Source organism: Heteronotia binoei, chromosome 21, assembly GCF_032191835.1.
Source record: "Heteronotia binoei isolate CCM8104 ecotype False Entrance Well chromosome 21, APGP_CSIRO_Hbin_v1, whole genome shotgun sequence".
NCBI lineage: Eukaryota > Metazoa > Chordata > Lepidosauria > Squamata > Gekkonidae > Heteronotia > Heteronotia binoei.
In genome coordinates this window covers 61,602,331-61,621,836 of record NC_083243.1, presented here as the reverse complement: position 1 = coordinate 61,621,836, position 19,506 = coordinate 61,602,331, and the positions used below count along the sequence as shown (strand labels likewise).

The 19,506-nt window shown below is 40.3% G+C and overlaps 1 protein-coding gene across 1 annotated transcript in view; it reads right to left on the bottom strand.

The window, feature by feature from the left end:
• The window catches only part of HEATR5A (HEAT repeat containing 5A), a 125,347-nt gene that overhangs the window by 71,379 nt on the left and 34,462 nt on the right, over positions 1–19,506 (bottom strand). Inside the window, exons 13-19 of the mRNA XM_060261431.1 lie at positions 13,198–13,297; positions 11,867–11,976; positions 8,706–8,869; positions 8,429–8,604; positions 7,341–7,446; positions 5,542–5,732; positions 4,068–4,227 (exon numbers count right to left, since the gene is read on the bottom strand). Of these exons, the coding sequence (XP_060117414.1) occupies positions 4,068–4,227; positions 5,542–5,732; positions 7,341–7,446; positions 8,429–8,604; positions 8,706–8,869; positions 11,867–11,976; positions 13,198–13,297 (1,007 nt within the window). The remainder of the gene's footprint in view (positions 1–4,067; positions 4,228–5,541; positions 5,733–7,340; positions 7,447–8,428; positions 8,605–8,705; positions 8,870–11,866; positions 11,977–13,197; positions 13,298–19,506) is intronic.

Genomic DNA, 19,506 nt, shown 5'->3' with positions numbered 1-19,506 from the left:
TCAATGTAATTAATAGTCCCCTCATTACTGCTTTGTAAGTGTCCCATACTGTTTGAAATTCCATATCTTCCGTTTCATTTATTTGGAAGAATGCTGCAGTCTCCTTTTCTAAGAATAACACATTGTCTTTATCTTGTAGTAAATCCTCATTAATTCTCCATCTTCTTGTTTTCCTTTGCAATTTTGTAGACCAACATATTGGGTTATGGTCCGCCCAGACCTTTGGTAGAATCTCAATTTTTTTTGTTATGAGGCCCAAGCTTTGGGAACCCCATAACATGTCTATTCTGGAGAAAGAATTATGTCTTGCTGAAAAAAATGTATAGTCTCTTACTTTGGGGTTAAACTTTCTCCAAATGTCTTCCAAATTTTCCTGTTTAATCGACTCAAAGAAAGATTTGGGTAGCTTCCCTTCTTTTTCATTCTTCTTTTGGCTTGATCTATCAAGATTATTTTGTATTGTCCCATTAAAATCGCCCATCATCAATACCTGATCGTACGTCTTTTCATCCATTTGTCGATTTATGTCCTTAAAGAATTTATCTTTCGCTCCATTGGGCGCATATAATCCTAATAATAACGTTTTTTTGGCCTCTATCATCACCTCGACAGCAATATATCTTCCTTCTTTATCTTTAAAAATTAATTTTGGCTCAAGTTGTTCTTTGATGTAGAAGACCACCCCTCTTTTCTTTTGCTCTGCTAATGAAAAAAATTCCAACCCCAAATTTCTATTCCACAAAAATTTACTGTCTTTGCGTTGTATATGAACTTCCTGTAAACAGATTATATTACATTTTTGTTTTTTAATCCAATGAAATGTTCTCCTCCTTTTCTGTGGTGAATTTAGTCCATTTATATTCCAAGATAATAGTTTGTACTCCATTATGATGTTGATTCTTTGTTTTCTTCAAAAAAGCTATGCATCTCTTGTTCACTCCTTATTGTAATCCTTTTGCCATTTTGTTCAAATCCAAGACCTTCTGGTATTGTCCATCTATAGCTTGTGCCCTCTGCACGCAGCTGGTCTGTTAACTTCTTGTATTTCTTCCTATCACTGATCACTTGTCTTGGTAGCTCTTTCATTATTTTAACTTTGCTCTTTTCTATAGTCCAGGCTTTTTGGTAACCTTTACTCAAAATCCTCTCTGCCACCTCTTTTGATCTTAGTCTTATGACAATGTCTCTTGGCAGGCCTTTATTTTTCGCGTATACTGAGTTGACTCTATAGGCACCCTCCAGCATACTCTTAAATTTATCAGGGTCTTCTTCTAAGTATTCAGTGATGATGTTCACCATATATCCCTTTAAGTCTGCCTCTTCCTTTTCAGGTACCCCTCTCAGACGAACTTGTGTTTCCATCAACTTGCAGTCATGTATTGTGACCTTCTCTTGAAGTTTTAACAAGGCAGAGGCCTGTGTATCCACTTTCACCTCTACCTCCTTCACTCTATTTTGTGTCTCTTCCTTAAAACCCTCTATCTCTTTTCTAAGATCTCCAACTTCTTTTTTAAAGTCTTTTTTCATTGCCATTTGCAATTTGTCCATCGCTTTTAACATTTTCGCCTCCAGAGCATCAAATTGGGATTGCATCTTGTCAAATGATTGGGCTCTTGCATGAGTTATTCTTCCTGCTGACATTTAAAAAGTCACCAAACCTTAAAAAAATCACCAAGTAGAATTTAGCAACCAGTCCAATAGCTTAGAACAAGTTCTTTCAGATGAGGCTAATTTCGTTTTCCTCCCATCTTCCTAAGCAAAGATATTTAATTTTAACAATTTTGACAGTTTTTCTCCCTTTTAAAATGGCAATCGTTCTTTCTCTATGGTAAAGTTCAAATCCAGAGAGGCCTTTCTTGGTCTTGATCTCAATTCCTTCCTGGTTCAAAGGTCGGATGTCACAGCTTTTGTAATCCTTACAGACTCTGTATTATTGGCCAGCCCCTTTTATTTTTACTTCCTGGTACAGCTTGCTCTAATCTCGTGTCTAGGTCTCGCAGTCTTTGAACTTCATGAAGAAACCGAAACCACAGGAATCCAAAACAATGTATCTTTTCTTCAAATATCTTTCAAGGCTATTATTTTTACAGCAACCAATTTTCACAGGCTGAATTCTCTTCCAATTATGCCTTCATTCAGTTCAGTCTATTTAAAGTTCAACAGTCTGTGGGAGTAAATACACAACACATCTCTATTCTTCTTGTGCGTCACCAACCGCGAGCTGCCAACTCCCTCTCTTATTTTCAAATTCTTTTACTGCTGTTCACTTTCAAAGTTACAGAGTTCAAGCTTAACAAGGTAAAGTTTTTTTTAATTCAATTATGCTTTGCCTTCGTCTGTTTATAATCCACTCAATGTTTAAACTGTATTCAAAGTCTCTCAGAGTGAAGATAAGAATAGATTAATGTACCTTGGAGATATTCACAACACCACGGCTCTCGTTATCTTGCAATTAAAGTCAGTCCGTTTTAGAATGTTTGGATTCCAACAGGCTTGAGTCAAATTAATGACTTTAAAATCACTGCAGATAATGGTTGACGAGTCCTATAAACGCCGGACATCAAAACCTGAAGGAGACAGCTCCCTGTTCCCCCCAGATCGATATCAACAGCTAAAGGAAAGAAACGTCTTCTTGGATTAACCATTGACTAGGGTTAATGGGCACAGATCCCCCCAAAGAGGTCTTTAATACCCTGAACAGTGAAAATAAAATCCCCCTTCGTTAGGGAGCTGCAGCCTGTCTTCCAGCCAAACCGGAAGCTCAGTGTTTTTGTAAAATTCTGAAGGATAACCATCATTACCCAGAGTAACGTTGTTCTTTAAGGATTTAATAGTATCTATAATTTCTGGAGGGGTAATGGGCTGCTCCATAGTTTTCTTATGTTCAAAAGGGATTTTGTTAACACAGTAGATTTGAACTAAATTTCTATACAAGCTAGGGAACAGTGATTTGACATATAGGGATGTTTACCTGTAGTGGTTAAGTGTGCTGACTCTTATCTGGGAGAACCAGGTTTGATTCCCCATTCCTCCACTTGCACCTGCTGGAATGGCCTTGGGTCAGCCATAGCTCTGGCAGAGGTTGTCCTTGAAAGGGCAGCTGCTGTGAGAGCCCTCCCAGCCCCACCCACCTCACAGGGTGTCTGTTGTGGGGGAGGGAGATAAAGGAGATTGTGAGCCGCTCTGAGACTCTTGAGTGGACGGCGGAATATAAATCCAATATCGTCGTCGTCGTCGTCTTCTTCTACAGCAATCAACAAACATGTTACTGATCCATTGGGGGTTAGAATGAAGTTGATCATGTATGTCTCTAATAAAATTTATATGTCTGTCCATGGTTTTTTTACATACTCTCCAGGATTATAATTGTAAATTTTTAGTATATGAGTGAGTGTCATAAAAAGTATGTTCTTTTGGCTTCTTTCAATTAATAATTGATGGCATAGTTTTCACTCCCCAGATTGTTTATGGTTACTTTCTAAGGTTTTAACTAGTATTTAATTTCTAGTCCTTCTTCTTTTTATAGGCAGCAGCCACAGAAATGTATTTTCCCTGGATGACTGCTCTCATGGAGTCCCATTTAATATGTGGAGATGTATTATGCTGTGTATTATGTTTAAAGTATTCTTGGATTTCCTGCTCAATATCTGTAAATGAATGATTGTCTTATAAAATAGCTTTATGTAATATCCAATTTCATTATTTTTTTATGACTCTTCTGGAAATAAAGAACACGGTATTAAAGAATGATCTGACCATAGTTTTAGACCAATGCTGGAGGAGGGCATTTAGTTTACTGGATCATTAGAAACAAAAATATAATTGATCCTGGTGGAAGGGAGAATAATGCGTATAGTAATGGGTTTCAAGCTGACGGAATCTCCATATACCGCAAAGATTAAAGGTGTTTAACAGGGATAGTAATTCTGAATTATATTTGTTTGATCTACATCATTGATTATTTTTCTTGCATTTCCACTTGCACAAGAGCTTGCACTGGAACCAACTCATTATCTTCAATTGTTTAACAATCGTTTTGGTAATAAGTGCACACTGGAACAAAATACCTGTACTTCAGGTGAAGTGCTGTCCTGAGATAGAGTGCAAAGTATTCCAACACAGGTGTTCAAGTGCTGAGTAGAGTTTATGCCTCCAAGGTATCTATAGAGAGATCCCAGAGCCAAAGAATGTCCTGCTTTTGATATCACATCCCTAGCAGATTTTAGCCTATGAATTGCAAGGAAAAAAATTACATTTAATAAGGATCAGAACAGAATTGGCTAATTTGTGCCAATCCAGCAGTGAAGGCACTGTCAGCAACCACCTGTGCAAGTTTGGCTAGGTATAGCATTGAAGTCTGACTTTACAGGAAAATTACAAACCTAAAATAATATTATTTTGCATCTCCTCACAGCAAAATGGTCACCTAAATCCTTCAGTCTGAAGCAAAAAAAAAGTAGTTGCACTACGCATTCAGCACTATCCTCTGCAAGGTGTGGCTACAGAAAAGCTATCTCTGTTTACTTTACAGAACAAAGTTTGAGTCCAGTGGGACCTTTAAAGCCAACTAGGTTTTATTCAAGGTATTTATTCATATATAAGATTTCATGTGCAAATACTATGTGAAGAAGTGTGCTTGCATAAGAAACTTATACCTTGAATAAAACTTTGTTGGTCTTAAAGGTGCCACTGGACTCAAATCTTGTTCTGCTGCTTCAGATCAACACGGCTACGCACATGAATCTGTTCATTTTACAGTCTCGCTGCAGCAGGACTCATCTAACAAACTTTTATTCAATGGGACTTACTCCCAGGAAAGTGTACTTAGGCATGCAGCCTCTGTTGACTGGAATGCTTATATCTGCATGAAGACAGAATATGAATGGCCCTGATCCAGAACTGCACATTCCCTAATGCCTACTTGGTGCTCTTATATCAGAGGTCAGCTAAATAGGAAGGTAGGGAATAGCAGTAGAATAAAACACTATGAGGTCATTTTCAGTTCCTTTGCACTACAGAGGGGTGAAAGGTAAACATTTAAATTGTATTGGGCATAAGCACCCATAGTCTTCTCTCAGTAAAAGCTCATGATATACTCTCTATGTCCACTGAACTGCCCTTCAGTATTTATGTGAAAAAGTAACTAAAATAAGTAATGAGGGGGAGATGTGGCTCAATAGTAGAGCATCTGTTTTGTATGCAGAAGGAACTAGGTTCAATCCCTCACATGTCCAATTAAAATGGTCAGGTTATAGGTAATATGAAAGACTTCTTCCTGGGAGGTACTGTCAGACTGTACTGACCCTGTCTCACCAGTGATCTGTTTCAATAATAGGAAGTTCCTTGTGCTCACAAATCATAATCAGAGTCACTATTCATGTTTTATTCCCATAGATTTTTTAGAAGTTATGTCAAATCATAAGAATAACAATTTGCATAAATACTATTTATGCATTGTACAGACATACAATTCATACTTGAGTAATCACTAACACTACTCAGATGTAATGCAGTAAAATCATACAAAAAGAATTGGCTTACTTGTCAATGCTAATTTGTGCCAATCCTGCAGTGAAGGCACTGTCGGCAACCACCTGTGCAAGTTTGGCTAGGGATTCTGCAGCAGAACACCTTAGAAGTGGATTACTACTTTCCAAAGCACTCATCATTAAAGTCAGAGCACACTTTTGGATTTCTTCAGAACCTAAATCACCTTTGCAGCTAGCCAAGTGCTAAAACAGAAAGAAAGATATTATTTTATTTATCTAACTGCAAAAGTTAAGGTTTTTTTCATTTAAAAAAATTGCATGCTTCTTCTTCAGTTACTCTATCATTGTCCGTGGCTTCAGTTTTAAAAGCGATCCCTAGGCAGAGGGAGGAGAGGTAATGATTTTTGATACTTTCTTCAACTGAATATCAAAATGTAACTCATTCTTACATGTATGAAAATCTTGTGGCTATAGGGAAACTTGATTCTGAGATCAATCATCTAGGATACCCATACAGGGTCACAGAGTTTCCCCTGACTTTTTAATTTATATCTATTTCTATCTCTCTATTTCTCTCTATATAATTACAAAACCACATTACAAAAAAAAAAAAACCCACAGGAGCCAATCTGATTTCCATTAGTTTTTCTCAATTTCCCTCTTTCCTTTAATCCAATTACTCCAATAACCACCATTTTTAGGGTGGCCAGCCTCCAAATGGGGCCTGGTGACTCCCAGAATTACAACTGATCTCCAGAATAAAGAGATCAGATCCCCTGGATAAATGGCTGTTGTAGAAGGTGTATGCCATGGCTGCTGAGGTCCCTCCCCTTCCTAAATCCCACTGTTCTGAGGTTCTACACCCAAATCTCCATGAATTTCCCAATCTGGAGTTGACAACACAACCATATTGCAAAACCTTAATTAGATACAATTTAGGACTTCAGTTTTAAACTTACTGAAGTGTTGTACTTATTTAAAAACAACACAAAACTAGCCCTTTCCAAAATTTGAGTCTCTCTGCTGCTTCAGACCAACATGGCTACCCATCTGAATCTGTTTACAGTAACTGCAGCAGTTGGAACCTCCCAAGCATCCCATATCATGCAGGGAACTATTTCTGAACAGGTGCTCCCTGCTGACATAAAGGTGATGTTTCCCAAGTCAGAGGAAAGTCAGGATTTACTTTGATAAGAGATAGTTCAAAGAAGTGAATACCAGAAAACACATGGGCGCTGTATGAAGGATCACTAGTAATATATGTTCACTGACATAGTAATTACAAAAAACCCAAGCACAAACTGAAACCCAAAAATAAGGCGAAATCAAGTGGATAACAAACAGAAACAGAGCCTACTTTGGCGGGGAGGGCGGGATATAAATAGAGATAAATAAATAAAACGAGAAGGAAAATTTTAGACTGAGAAGGAAAACAAAAAAACAAAACAAATGTAAACTACATTAATATAATTCATATTCTCATTTTTCTCCTGGATGCTTATAATAGTATGAAATTCACGATACTGATCCCAGGAATGTGAAGAATTTAAAAAGGCAAAGCACATCTAGCACTGCATTTAAATAACATCAATCAGGACTTTTTTTGAGCAGGAATGCACAGGAACACAGTTTTGGCAGGCTTGGTGTCAGGGGGTGTGGCCTACTATGCAACTGAGTCCCTCCTGGGCCTTTTCTACAAAGAAGCCCTGTGTTAAACAATGGTGATATCAGGGTGTGTGGCCTTCTATGCAAATGAGTTCCTGCTGGACTTTTTCTACAAAAAAGGTCCTGACATCAATTATTTCTGATAAAGAAATTATTGTTATAAGAAGAAAAAGAGGAGCTTCTTACCTTCAGAAAATTAGAAAAGGCAGATACAACATTTTGTTGTACTATCTGCTGCCGTGGCCCTTTGGCTTGTTTTATGGATGCCATTAACTGTTCTAATACTTGCAGCCTTAAGCACATACAGAGGGAGAGGAAAACAGGTATTCATTTATATGCAATATTCATTCTTTGATGTTCTCTTCTTTTTCTAATTGAAAAAGCAGCTTAATATAGTTCTACAAGTTTTCCATTTCTGTTTCACCTTTATTATACCTTCGTTTTATATATTTTATTTTGTTGATTTACTTTTCTGTTCGCTAAGAGCATCAAACACATGGACAGTCCAAATGCATAATAAAACAGGTGTTTTTTAAAAATGGACAAAGCAGCCAATCATAAACATCAGGCTATCCAAGGCAATAAAAACCATAACAAATCAATATCAATAGAGGCTGTACTAAAATTTCAAAGGAATTCCAGAACAGAAAGGTCTTCAATTTGTCTGAAAAGTCTGAGAAGAGAGCAAATGCCCATCTCATCACCTCAGACAAGTTGGAGGTGGTAGCAAAGAATCGCTTCCATGAGTCCCTACTATGAGTCTAAATTTACACAATGTAAGTTTCAGCTGGAATGCTCCATCTACTGATCTCAAGGCTAGGGAAGTTGATATCAATAGAGGCAAACTTTTGGAAATGTTGGACCCTAGCTGTTCAGGACTTCCAAAGGTCAAGTATAATGCAGTGACGACCCTGTTTGGTATCAGGTAAAATGATACACCATCTAAGAAAACATGTCAGCAGCATATTTAATTCCACATTCTAATGAAACTGATAGAAAATTTATTAAACTTACTTTGCTTATCTGATTGAAATGTATGGATGTTAAACAAAATGCTAATTCTTCATATTCCTCCCCATGTTTTTATATATTTATTGAAATATTTATATACCACCTTTCCTCTTGGCACAATATAAGTAAATTTATATTATAAATGTTCATTTTACAACTATTTTATAAAATCCTATGGCCATGTACTTTTTCATTTTTACTTGCAGAAAAAGTTCACACTTCTCAATGTAAAAGTCTGTAATGTGACATTTTAAATAGTTTACCTTTGCAACTCTGCTACATGGGAAAATATCACTCCAAAGAGACGGGTTGCTGCACTAATAATGGATAAGGTTGGAGGCAGCGGTTTAGGCACTGAATCACCTTCTGAAGCTTTCTCATAAACTGAATATGGGTCATACTCCAGGCTTCCTCCAGCTATACTGTTAACTAACAGCAGCTGCAACAGCAAGAAAAGTACAAATATTAACTCTTTCTGGATGAATCACTGGACAACAGCCATTTTTCATGTAAACACTATGAGACCGCTAAAGTGAATACCTGCTCTTCAATAAATCTCTGCTCTGTTTCTTGAAGCTGAGGACCAAGTAAAGTGAATTCATTCTGGTGACAGAGATGTGGAAGATAAGAAGCAGAAGCTGTCATCTGGTTATCTGGCTGAGTCAAATCAGGCACTAGTTCTTTGAGAAGAGCAGAGAAACATCCTGAAAATAATGAGGGCATGAAAAAACTTTTACTCACAACTAGTAGACAAATACATTATTTGATATGATATATGACATTTGTGGCTGATAAAAAGATGGGAAGTCTTGATCATCTCAAGAAGTCTGCCCAAACCACTCTGCTGAACCATTTCTGAAAATGACAGTTACTTAAAAGTAACTGGCATCCGCATCCTAAGCGGACTTACACCTTTCTAAGCACACTGAGATCAATGGACAGACTGATGGTGGCATTGTTAGTCAACCAGAGCAATTTTTTTTTCCATACTGCTTGAGAAAGAGTAGTCAGGAAATGGAAAAGGGGGAAAAATGCTTTTGACTCTCACCCTTCTACTTTTAAGTTTTTAATAGAAAATCTGCCTTGTTTTGCTAAGATAGAAAATTAGTCTAGTGGAAGGGGAATTCCTAAAGAGAATCAGAAGAAAAGTCATGTTATAGGTTGCCTCCTACTGGTTAAGAGATTCAAACAAAACCCAATTTAGAATAGCAGCAGAAACAACTGAAAGATATGTGTCTTCTATATACCACATGGTCCAGGCTTGGAACTATGCAAATCCAGTACATGTAGTTAAGGAGTGAATGAAAGCACTGATAATTAGATGCAAATTGATTTCTCCAACAGCTTTTGTTGCTGGATTTAAGGAGAAATGTAACCAGCTAAGTTTTCCAAGCAATTTCAAGGCTTGCATCCACATGGCTATAATTTTCTGTGTCCTTTCTGTTGCCACTGTGAATGCAGAATCAACCCCAGCAGCAATGGAGGATTCACACAATAGTTTTCCCTACACTTGCCTTCCCACATCTACCCATGGCTCCCCACTCACACTAATGGCCTCTTCAGTTTACAAAAAAATAAAAATTAATATATCACTATACCAATATGTCAATTATTATTTTTGTTTAAATGCCACCCCAAAAGACACCTGGCAGTGTGGTAGAAGGGCAGCCATGGAGGACTGGGTCAAGGAAAATGTTGCAGACATGGGCCAGATATAGAAAAATGCATGCATTTGTATCCAAGAAGCACACAAAGGCTTTATGATCTTTCTTGAAAGATCATACCAGGTCAGCTTAGAGAAAGAATGCAATGAAGCAGTGGAGTGTTTGGGGATGATGCTGGGTTGAGGCTTCAAAAAGAAAAAAACCTGCTTTGCCTTATGCATTAAACTGGAGCAAAACCTTCATGTGAATGCTACTTAAAATTAAAAAAAGATTAACTTTACATTTCTAAAATTCAGAAGACAAAGGGACTATAATAAAGAGAGAACAGTGTTATTATTAATGTTCTGCCACTGAATTGAAAATATTCATATTCATCATCACCATAGCGTCCCCATATTGCAGTAATATAAATGTTACTGCAATAAGAACCAGATCATGTGGAACAAAGGGGCTTTCCATCAAATAGCCAGGCTTATCTGAAGACTATAAGGCAGCACCATTTTTAATATGACAGCACTACAGGTTTTCTTACATTTTTATTCTGTAGGTCAACTCAGAGATACTGTATCAGTCCACACATAACACTAAAACAGGGGTGTTGAACCCATTTGTTATGAGGGCCGGAACTGACATAAATGAGACCTTGTTGGGCCAGGCTGGGATATGTTGGGCCAGGCCATGTGTGCACCCATTTAAGATTAGTTAGCAGAGATACAAACTTTTTAAAAGACACAAACACAACTAAAGATTTTTTTAAAAAATGTAAAAGAATGCTTAAAACATTAGCACTTGTTGGTTGTGAAGGTGCTTTCTTTGTATTTCTCTCATGGGATCCAAGAAACTTGGCAAAGGAAGCTCTGGCTCTTTCCCTCCCTCCCCAGGAAACCAGGAGGGGGAGGAGCCTCAACTAATGCCGAAAATCAAGGTTTTGCTCTGTAGCAAGCCTGGCAAAGCAAGCTGAGATGCAGAAGGAAGCAAGAGAGAGGGAGAAGGAAGCAGATGACAGCCAGTTGCTTGGGGGCCTGATAGGAGCCCTCTGGGGCCTTTTGGCCCCCGGGCTGCATGTTCAACACCCCTGCATTAAAACATGCCTTAATAAATTTAACTAGCTCTTGAGGTGAGCCAGGAACCTAGAAACAAAACATGATTTGAAGTTGGTTTGTGTTTGTAATAGGTTTGATTGAATAAATGGAGAAACTACCCTCCTCCCCTCCCAAAGAAATGAGAGTGCTGTGCAGGCAGAAAATGAAAACAGAAAATATATGCATTGAGCTACAAAACCCAAAGTAGCTATGCAGCACATATTTCCCCTTCCTAAGCAGTATGCCTTTAAGTCAGGGCTTTTTTCTGGGGGGAACACAGAGGAATGGAGTTCTAGAACCTCTTTGTGAAAACAAAATTCTCAAAAAAAAATGTTTAAAAGTTCATGAGGGATAACTGTGTATTTCTCCTTCATTTCCCTTTAGAGTTTCAGCACCCCTTTTCCAGAAAAAAAGCCCAGTATATAAAGGAGAATCCTCAGCTGAAGTTAACTTTCTAAGAAAAGCAACCTGGACTTACTCTCATCAATCCAACATGTAAAGCCTCCCAAAATTCTGTCTAAAGAGCAGCTCTCTCAAGTAGCTATGCTAGCTTGAATATTATAACACTCTTGACAATTCCACAAAATATGAATTCAGAATAGGAAGCTACTTGGTCTGTGACCCTGACATGGATATCCCAGGCTAGCCCAATCTCATCAGATCTCGGAAGTTAAGCAGGGTTGGCTCTGGTTAGTATCTATGGAAGACCACCAAGGAAGTCCAGGGTTGCTACACAGAGAAAGGCAACAGCAAACCACCTCTGTTCATCTCTTGCCTTGAAAATCCTGTGGAGTGCCTTAAATTGGCTGTGATTCCATGGCACTTTAAACACACGCACACACACATAGTCTGTACTGAGACAGACAAGAGTTATTATTTTTCATTTACAGACAAACAAGATGAGGAAACCTTTTTAGGGTATCTCAGGAAAGGATTTTTTGGAGAAAATATGTACCTTCATAAGTCTTGGGAGGTAACAACGTAAGCAATTCATACAGTCTTTTCCTATAAGTCACTGCTGATGGTTTTAATGGATTGCCATAGGTTTTATTTAATGAAGGAAGCCTTAAAACACAAAATGCACAGCTCAAAGTTAGACTAAGGCAAAAGTTCACTGATTACTGGTTTGTTTTGTACTTTACTTCCATTTCATTGCCTAGAAACACACAACATTTTAAGTCACCACACAAGACTATACATTTAAATTATTTTTAAAACACTATCCTCATTTCACTGTTCAATAACACAGCTATATAAACTGTTTTATACAGACAGATCCTTTAAAAAAGACTAAAGAAGCTACTACAGCATAATATAGAAAATGTTTCAAAAACATCATGTTAACCCAAGGGTGTCAAACTTGTTTGTTATGAGGGCCGGATCTGACATAAATGAGACCTTGTCAGGCTGGGCAGGGTCATACTTAAGATTAGGTAGCAGAGATATAAACTTTATAAAGGACACAGACAAAGACAATTAAAGATTTTTTTAAAAAAAACTTAAAATAAAACATGCTTAAAACATTAGCACTCTTTAAAAAGTGCCTTCTTTGTATTTCTCCCATGTGATCCAGGGAACTGAACAAAAGAAGCTCTGGCTCTTTCTTTCCTTCCCCAGGGGACCAGGAGGGGGAGAATCCTCAGCCAATAGAAGGAGGAGAGGCTTGACTCAGTAGCTCTGCTGTGCAATTGAGAGAGCCTGGCAAAGCAAACTCTCCCTCCCCCGCTTCCTCCCCAAGGGAGGAGCCCCAGCCAATGGAGAAAATAGAGGTTTTGCTCTGTAGCTCCTGTGCAATTGAGCAAGCCTTGCAAAACAATCTGTTATGCAGAAGGAAGCAAAAGAGAGGAAGAAGGAAGCAAATGACAGCCAGTTGCTTGGGGGCCTAATAGGAGCCCTTCAGGGGCCTGATTCGGCCCCTGGGCCGCATGTTTGACACCCCTGTGTTAACCAGTACTTACTATGATCTTGTAAACAATAAACAACACTTATGAATTTACAGGCAATCATAAATTAACTTTGGATTTTCACACTGGATATTACAATTCTAATATGTTTCAAATTCACAAAGTATCACTAACACTTTCCTTTTTATTTTAATGATTATGCTGTAAATTCATGTTGGAATATAATAATCTATCACAAATTTAATCCGTTAAAAACAAAAAAACATACAACCAAGCCGCCCTCCCCCCCTGAATATGAAATAACAGCTGAAAAATCAAAATGGTATTATTTGAGTCTATAACTTAATAGCTCCAGGAAAATCTACCCCCCACACATACTCACTGGGTCAATAAATCAACAGCACATGGGAGGGGAGGCAGGAGACTCTGAATGACTTCATCAGTAAGCAGCCCCCCACAATGGACAATAAAGCTTTTGATAGCTGAGGGGAAAAAACAGAGCAACAAACTATAACAAATGAGGAGTTAGCGTTCCCCCCACCTTGGATTTTTATACGAACAAAAAAACCCCCCAAAATGGTTGAAGCCTATCAACTTTTTTGCCAGATCTGTTCTAATTATATCCACCATCTCTGCATCCACCATCTCCCACACATTTGATCCATGTGAGTTTCTCAATCAAAGTCTCTTTGTTGGTCAGGATGGTAGGACACAGCGCTGTATTATCTGTTCAGATTTTAAGAATATAATTGCTTCACATATTTTACATTTTTTCATCATGGACAACAGCTGAAGGATTAGTAATACTATTGTTGAAAAGAAAGTTAATAGAAGAAATGAGCTGAACTATTGTATATAATAAAAACCTTCTCCATTTATGGTAATAGCAATTGTTAAATGTTCAAAATAATTGAAGATACATGCTTGTAGATCCATTTGAAGTGTATGTTGCAAGGATAACTGATGTTCTTTAAAATGTTAAGATTCAGCTTGTAGGCCATTGTTCTCATATGGCATTCAGTTGCCATTTCTCACTCCCCCTCCCCGCCATGACTGGAATTTTCTGTTCTCATACTGAAGCCATAGTCAAGTAGCTAAAAATGAACAAATAGAAATTGGATCCTGATGAGCTGCTGGTGGTCATGGTCAATGAGTCTGAGGTGCTGGATGGTATTGTGATCGCCACATTTGACAGGGTTAGTTGCTTCAGTTATTTGGGTTTTATTTGAATCAATATGATTGCTGAGAAGAAAGTTAATTCAGCTCAGAAAAAAAATGCTTTCTTTGATCCTCATTTAACATTGAGTTGGTTCCTTACCCAGCCAATCTAACCAGATGGAACCATGCTACAGTATACTTAAGGTCAAACTACTGTTATGCACTCTACATGGGATTGCCCTTAAAGGCAACTCAAATGTTTCAAGGGAATAATGCTACTGAACAATTGCCATCAGGAGTTAGGCAGAGTGATTAAATTTACTCCTATTCTATGATTACTCAAGGTGTTCATTAAACAAAGTTTGAGTGGCATGTACACGAAGACTTATACCCTGAATAAAACTTTGTTGAACCTAAAGGTGCCACCGAATCTATCTTCAAGGCCATTATGGTTATTATCTATGAAGCCCTTCATGGCCTGGGGACCACATAACAAGACTGCTTCTACCAATATGCTCTGCTTTGACTGCTTTGCTCATCTGAGCAGGGCCTTCTGAAAGTACCATCCTGCAAAGTGCTAAGATCAGTGGCTGACCATACTTAAGTGTTCCCATTGGTGGGATGGATAATCTTTTGAGGTGAGGAAGACCCCACATCATTACTATTTCACAGGCTATGAGACTGAAATATCATGACATTTTTATGGAGATAGGATTCCATTGTGATTACTTTACTGTCTGCTGTAAAATGTTAATAGTTGTTATTGCATGCATTGTTGGTTTTTACTTGATAAGAAAGATGAGCAAGAAATGTTGTAATACACAAACAACAAATTATCACTCTAATTCATTTCATCACAGCACTCATCATATATTCTAACAGTCGACTGTGGACCCATCTGCAGATACCCTAAATCCATGAGCTGGAGCCACAGCAAGAGAAAGATCTTTCTACAAAGCTGGGAAGGGATCCAGGTTTGCAGAAAAACTTCAAAAGTAAAAACAAAAATGCGGCGAGGTTAACCAAAAACTCAAAATGAGAACAGCTGTCTGTGCAAGCACACAAACTGTTCCTTAGATGTAGGGGGCATGAAAGGAGGAGGAGGAGTGGGTTGAGAGAAGGAGTCATTACTTTTTCCTCTTTCAGCTGCTGAGCCAGGAAAACTGGAGATGGGAGGGGGAGACAAAGAACCTTTCAGCCCTCCTAGCTGCTGAGGCAGTAATACTTGACACACAAGCACACACTCACTCCCCGGTGAAGCAGCACCTAAAATGGAGGTGGGCAGGACAGAAAGTGCAGGACCTGACAGCCCTCACCCTCACCAAGGTAGTGACACTTGTGAAAAACAGAAGAGGTGACCCCCCTCATTTCTCAGCAAACTGGCAACACTGGAGGTGGACAGTGGGATTAAGAGTCATTGCTTTCCCCACACACTGAGAGTGAGGGAAGGTTGACAGCAGCCTCACTCCGCCTCCCACGCCAATGCAAAAACCATGGAGGTAGATGGAGGAAGGAGAAGCAGAGGTCCAAGCCATGAGAGTGGCCTGGGGAGTGATGGGGAGCAAAAAAAGGGAGGCAGAAAGAATGAGAGTGGATGAGTGACAGAGAAGGGGTGGGAGTAAGGGAAGGAAGCAAAGTCAAGAGGAATAGGATGCTGTCTCCTCACAAGTTCCTTGCAGATCCCTATTCTCAACCCAGTCAAATCTGAGGATGTTTAAATCTGGAGACTGGAGCCATGAACAGACAAGACAACTCTTTCTACAAACCTGAAAAACACCTCAGGATTGCAGAAAAACTTGAAATCTAAAAGGAAAAAAAATACATTGGGGGTTCAAAAAATAAAAAAACCTCAAAATGATAAATTCAGAATGCCTTCAGTGGCCATTGCTAGGCAACCACAACAGTTTTATCAGTGTTCCAGTCTTGATTTCTGCAAGTAAGTAAGTAAGTAAGTAAGTAAGTAAGTAAATTTTTATTTATACCCCGCCCTCCCCGCCAAGGCAGGCTCAGGGCGGCTTACAGAGCATGATACAGTATCATGGTATAACAATAACAGATAAAATCAATCAATGATATAAATACAAAATATAAATTAATTTTAAAAATAAGCTAAAACAATACAGTGGTGCTACAGTCTCTATTTATCCAGGCAGCGTAATATTCATTCTGGTTACGACTTAAAGGCTTCTTGGAAGAGGGCAGTTTTGCAGGCCCTACGAAACTGGTTGAGGTCCCGTAGGGCCCGCACCTCCTCCGGCAGCTGATTCCACCATTGGGGCGCTTTTATAGAGAAGGCCAGCTCCCTAGTTTTAAGTTTGGCCTCCTTACGCCCAGGGATTTCCAAGAGATTTTGTGAGCTGGAACGCAGTGCTCTCTGGGGAACATATGGAGAGAGACAGTCCCTGAGGTAGGTAGGTCCTCGGCCATATAGGGCTTTATAGGTGATAACCAGCACCTTGTAACGAACCCGGTATACAATTGGCAGCCAGTGCAGTTTCCGCAGCCTAGGCCGCACGTGTTCCCACCATGGTAGTCCCACTAGTAGCCTGGCTGCTGCGTTCTGCACTAGCTGCAGCTTCCGCGTTCGGTACAGGGGCAGCCCCATGTAGAGGGCATTACAGTAGTTCAATCTCGAGGTGACCGTCACATGGATCACTGTTGCCAGGTCGCCTCGCTCCAAGAAGGGGGCCAGCTGCCTCGCCCGTCTAGGATGAAAAAAGGCGGATTTGGCAGTGGCCGCTATCTGGGCCTCCATTGTCAAGGAGGACTCCAGTAGCACTCCCAAGCTCCTGACTTCACGCACTGGTACCAATGGCGTCCCGTCAAAAGCTGGAAGGGGAATTCCTCCTTCCGGGGCGCTGCGGCCTAGGCAAAGGACCTCTGTCTTCACAGGATTCAATTTCAACCCGCTCAGCTTGATCCAATCAGCAACGGCTTGCAATGCCCGGTCCAGATACACAGGGGCGTCGGCGGCCCGGCCCCCCATCAATAGATAGAGCTGGGTGTCATCAGCATATTGGTGACAACCCAGCCCATGTCCCCGGGCGATCTGGGCAAGGGGGCGCATAAAGATGTTAAATAACATTGGAGAGAGAACCGCCCCCTGAGGCACTCCACAATTAAGTGGGTGCCTCTGAGACAGCTCTCCCCCAATCGCCACCCTTTTTCCCCGACCTTCAGGGAAAGAGGAAAGCCACTGTAAGGCTAACCCCTGAATCCCTGCGTCAGCGAGGCGGCGGGTCAGCAGCCAGTGATCGACCATATCGAACGCCGCCGATAGGTCTATCAACAGCAATACCGCTACACCGCCTCGGTCCAGATGTCGCCGGAGATCATCCATGAGGGCGACCAACACCGTCTCTGTCCCGTGGCCCGGACGGAAGCCAGAAAAGGATCTAAGGTGGAAGTGTCATCCAGAAAACTCTGCAACTGCAATGCCGCAGCCCTCTCTATTACTTTGCCCAAAAAGGGCAAATTTGAGACTGGCCGGTAATGCGCCAATTCGGCCAGATCTGATGTAGCCTTTTTCAGAAGGGGGCGGACCACTGCCTCCTTCAGAGGAGTTGGAAAGAAACCTTCTGAAAGAGATCTATTTATGATGTCCCGTATAGGACATCTTAGCTCCTCCTGGCAAGCTTTAATTAACCAGGAGGGGCAGGGGTCGAAATCGCAAGTTGTTGGGCGTGCAGCAGAGAGAATTCTGTCAACTTCCTCCAAGCTGAGGGGGTCGAAACAATCCAAGATGAAACCAGAAGGCAGGCACGGAGCCTCGAGTCCATTTACTGTATCCAACATGGCGGGGCAATCGTGGAGGAGCGATTGGACTTTGTCTGTAAAAAATTTCGCAAAAGCCTCGCAGCCTATCTCCAATTCCTTAACATTTGGCTTGCCTTGCGGCAATGTAGTTAAATTCCGAATTGTTCTAAATAATTGTGCTGGGCGCGAATTTGCAGACGCAATCTTAGCCGCAAAGTATGTCTTCTTTGCGGGCTTGACTGCTATCTCATAGGACCTCATAAATTCTCTATAAGATAAGTAAAAGACAGGGGGAGGGGGCAGGGTCCTTTCCAGGGCTGTTTTGGTCTTTGAAGGAAGACTCATCGGGGCCAAGCCCTGCAGCAACCACCAGGCAACTTACTACCACCTGACTTACATGAGAGGCAGATTAAAGGTGGCCTGTTGAACATATTAGGAAAGAGTATGAAACAAAAAGAGGAGCCAGGGCCTTTTCCTTTGCTGCCCCTAGCTGGTGGAATGAGCTGCCGGAAGAGATCAGGGCCCTGCGAGAGCTTTCACAGTTCTGCAGGGCCTGCAAAACGGCACTCTTCCGCCAGGCATTTTTATAATGATAACATCTGCAGCAGCAGGATTGGCCCATAGAAACATCACCGATGGTCTACCTCTTTATGTTATCACGATCCTAGGAGCTCTTAGAATGGCTAACTACCATTCAGATTGCTGTATTAAACCTTGATATCAGTATAAGTAGATGTTTTTAGAAATTGTTTTTATGTTTTTATTGTTGTTTTATTTTATTTGGTCACACAACGTAACTGTGTGACCTCAAATTTGTGAGCTGCCCTGAGCCTGCCTCGGTGGGGAGGGCGGGATATAAATAAAATAAAAATTAAATAAATAAGAAAGGAAAGAAAAAATAGTGCAGGGATGTGTTTGCAGGGGAAAGTAAGGTGCCCACCATAAGTCTTAGCAGATCCATTCCAAAACAGAAGTCATGTTGGATCAGGCCAATGGCCCATCCAGTCCAACACTCTGCATCACACAGTGGCCATACATACATACATACACACACACACACACACGCACACACACACACACAGAGTGGCTAAATAAGAACATGCAAATAAGTGGGCATGGCCCAGAGGCTGGCACCAAACAACTGGACCACAGTTTTTTCAGGTAGAGGCTGGCAAGGGGGGAGGAGGGAAAGTTGAAGACAGAGGGGCAGATAAAAGTAAGTTGGCTACTAGACGGGAAGGAGAGAAGGAAACAGGAAAAGTGGAGAGGCTATGGAAGTTTTCAGGGAATGGGGGGAAAGACAGCACAGGAGGGGAAAAATGATACCCGTTACAAATCCTCATAAGTCTCCTGCTTGTCTGATTCTAATATATTAATTTCTCACATCAAAAAAACACTTTTGGTACTTTTAAGGCTCACAAGAGCCAGTGAAGAGAATGCTAGGTTAGGATTGATGAATCCAACATTTAGACATTCACTCTGACATGACATTTGATAGGAGACCTTAGGCCATTTATTCTCTCTCTTTCAGTATAACCTGCCTCACAGGGATGAGGCAAGAACCACACATACTGCCTGAGCTCCTTAGCTAACAGTCAGATATAAATATGGATAGAATCAGGAAGTCCTAGTGAAATACATAGCTCAGAATAACACACAGCATACTAAACATTGTGAAAATTAAAAGGAAAAAACCCACCTACCTTGGATCCCATAGAAAATTCCTACAAGTAGAGGGGGGTGTCTTTGCATCCCTCCTTCTACTACTCCTTCCCAT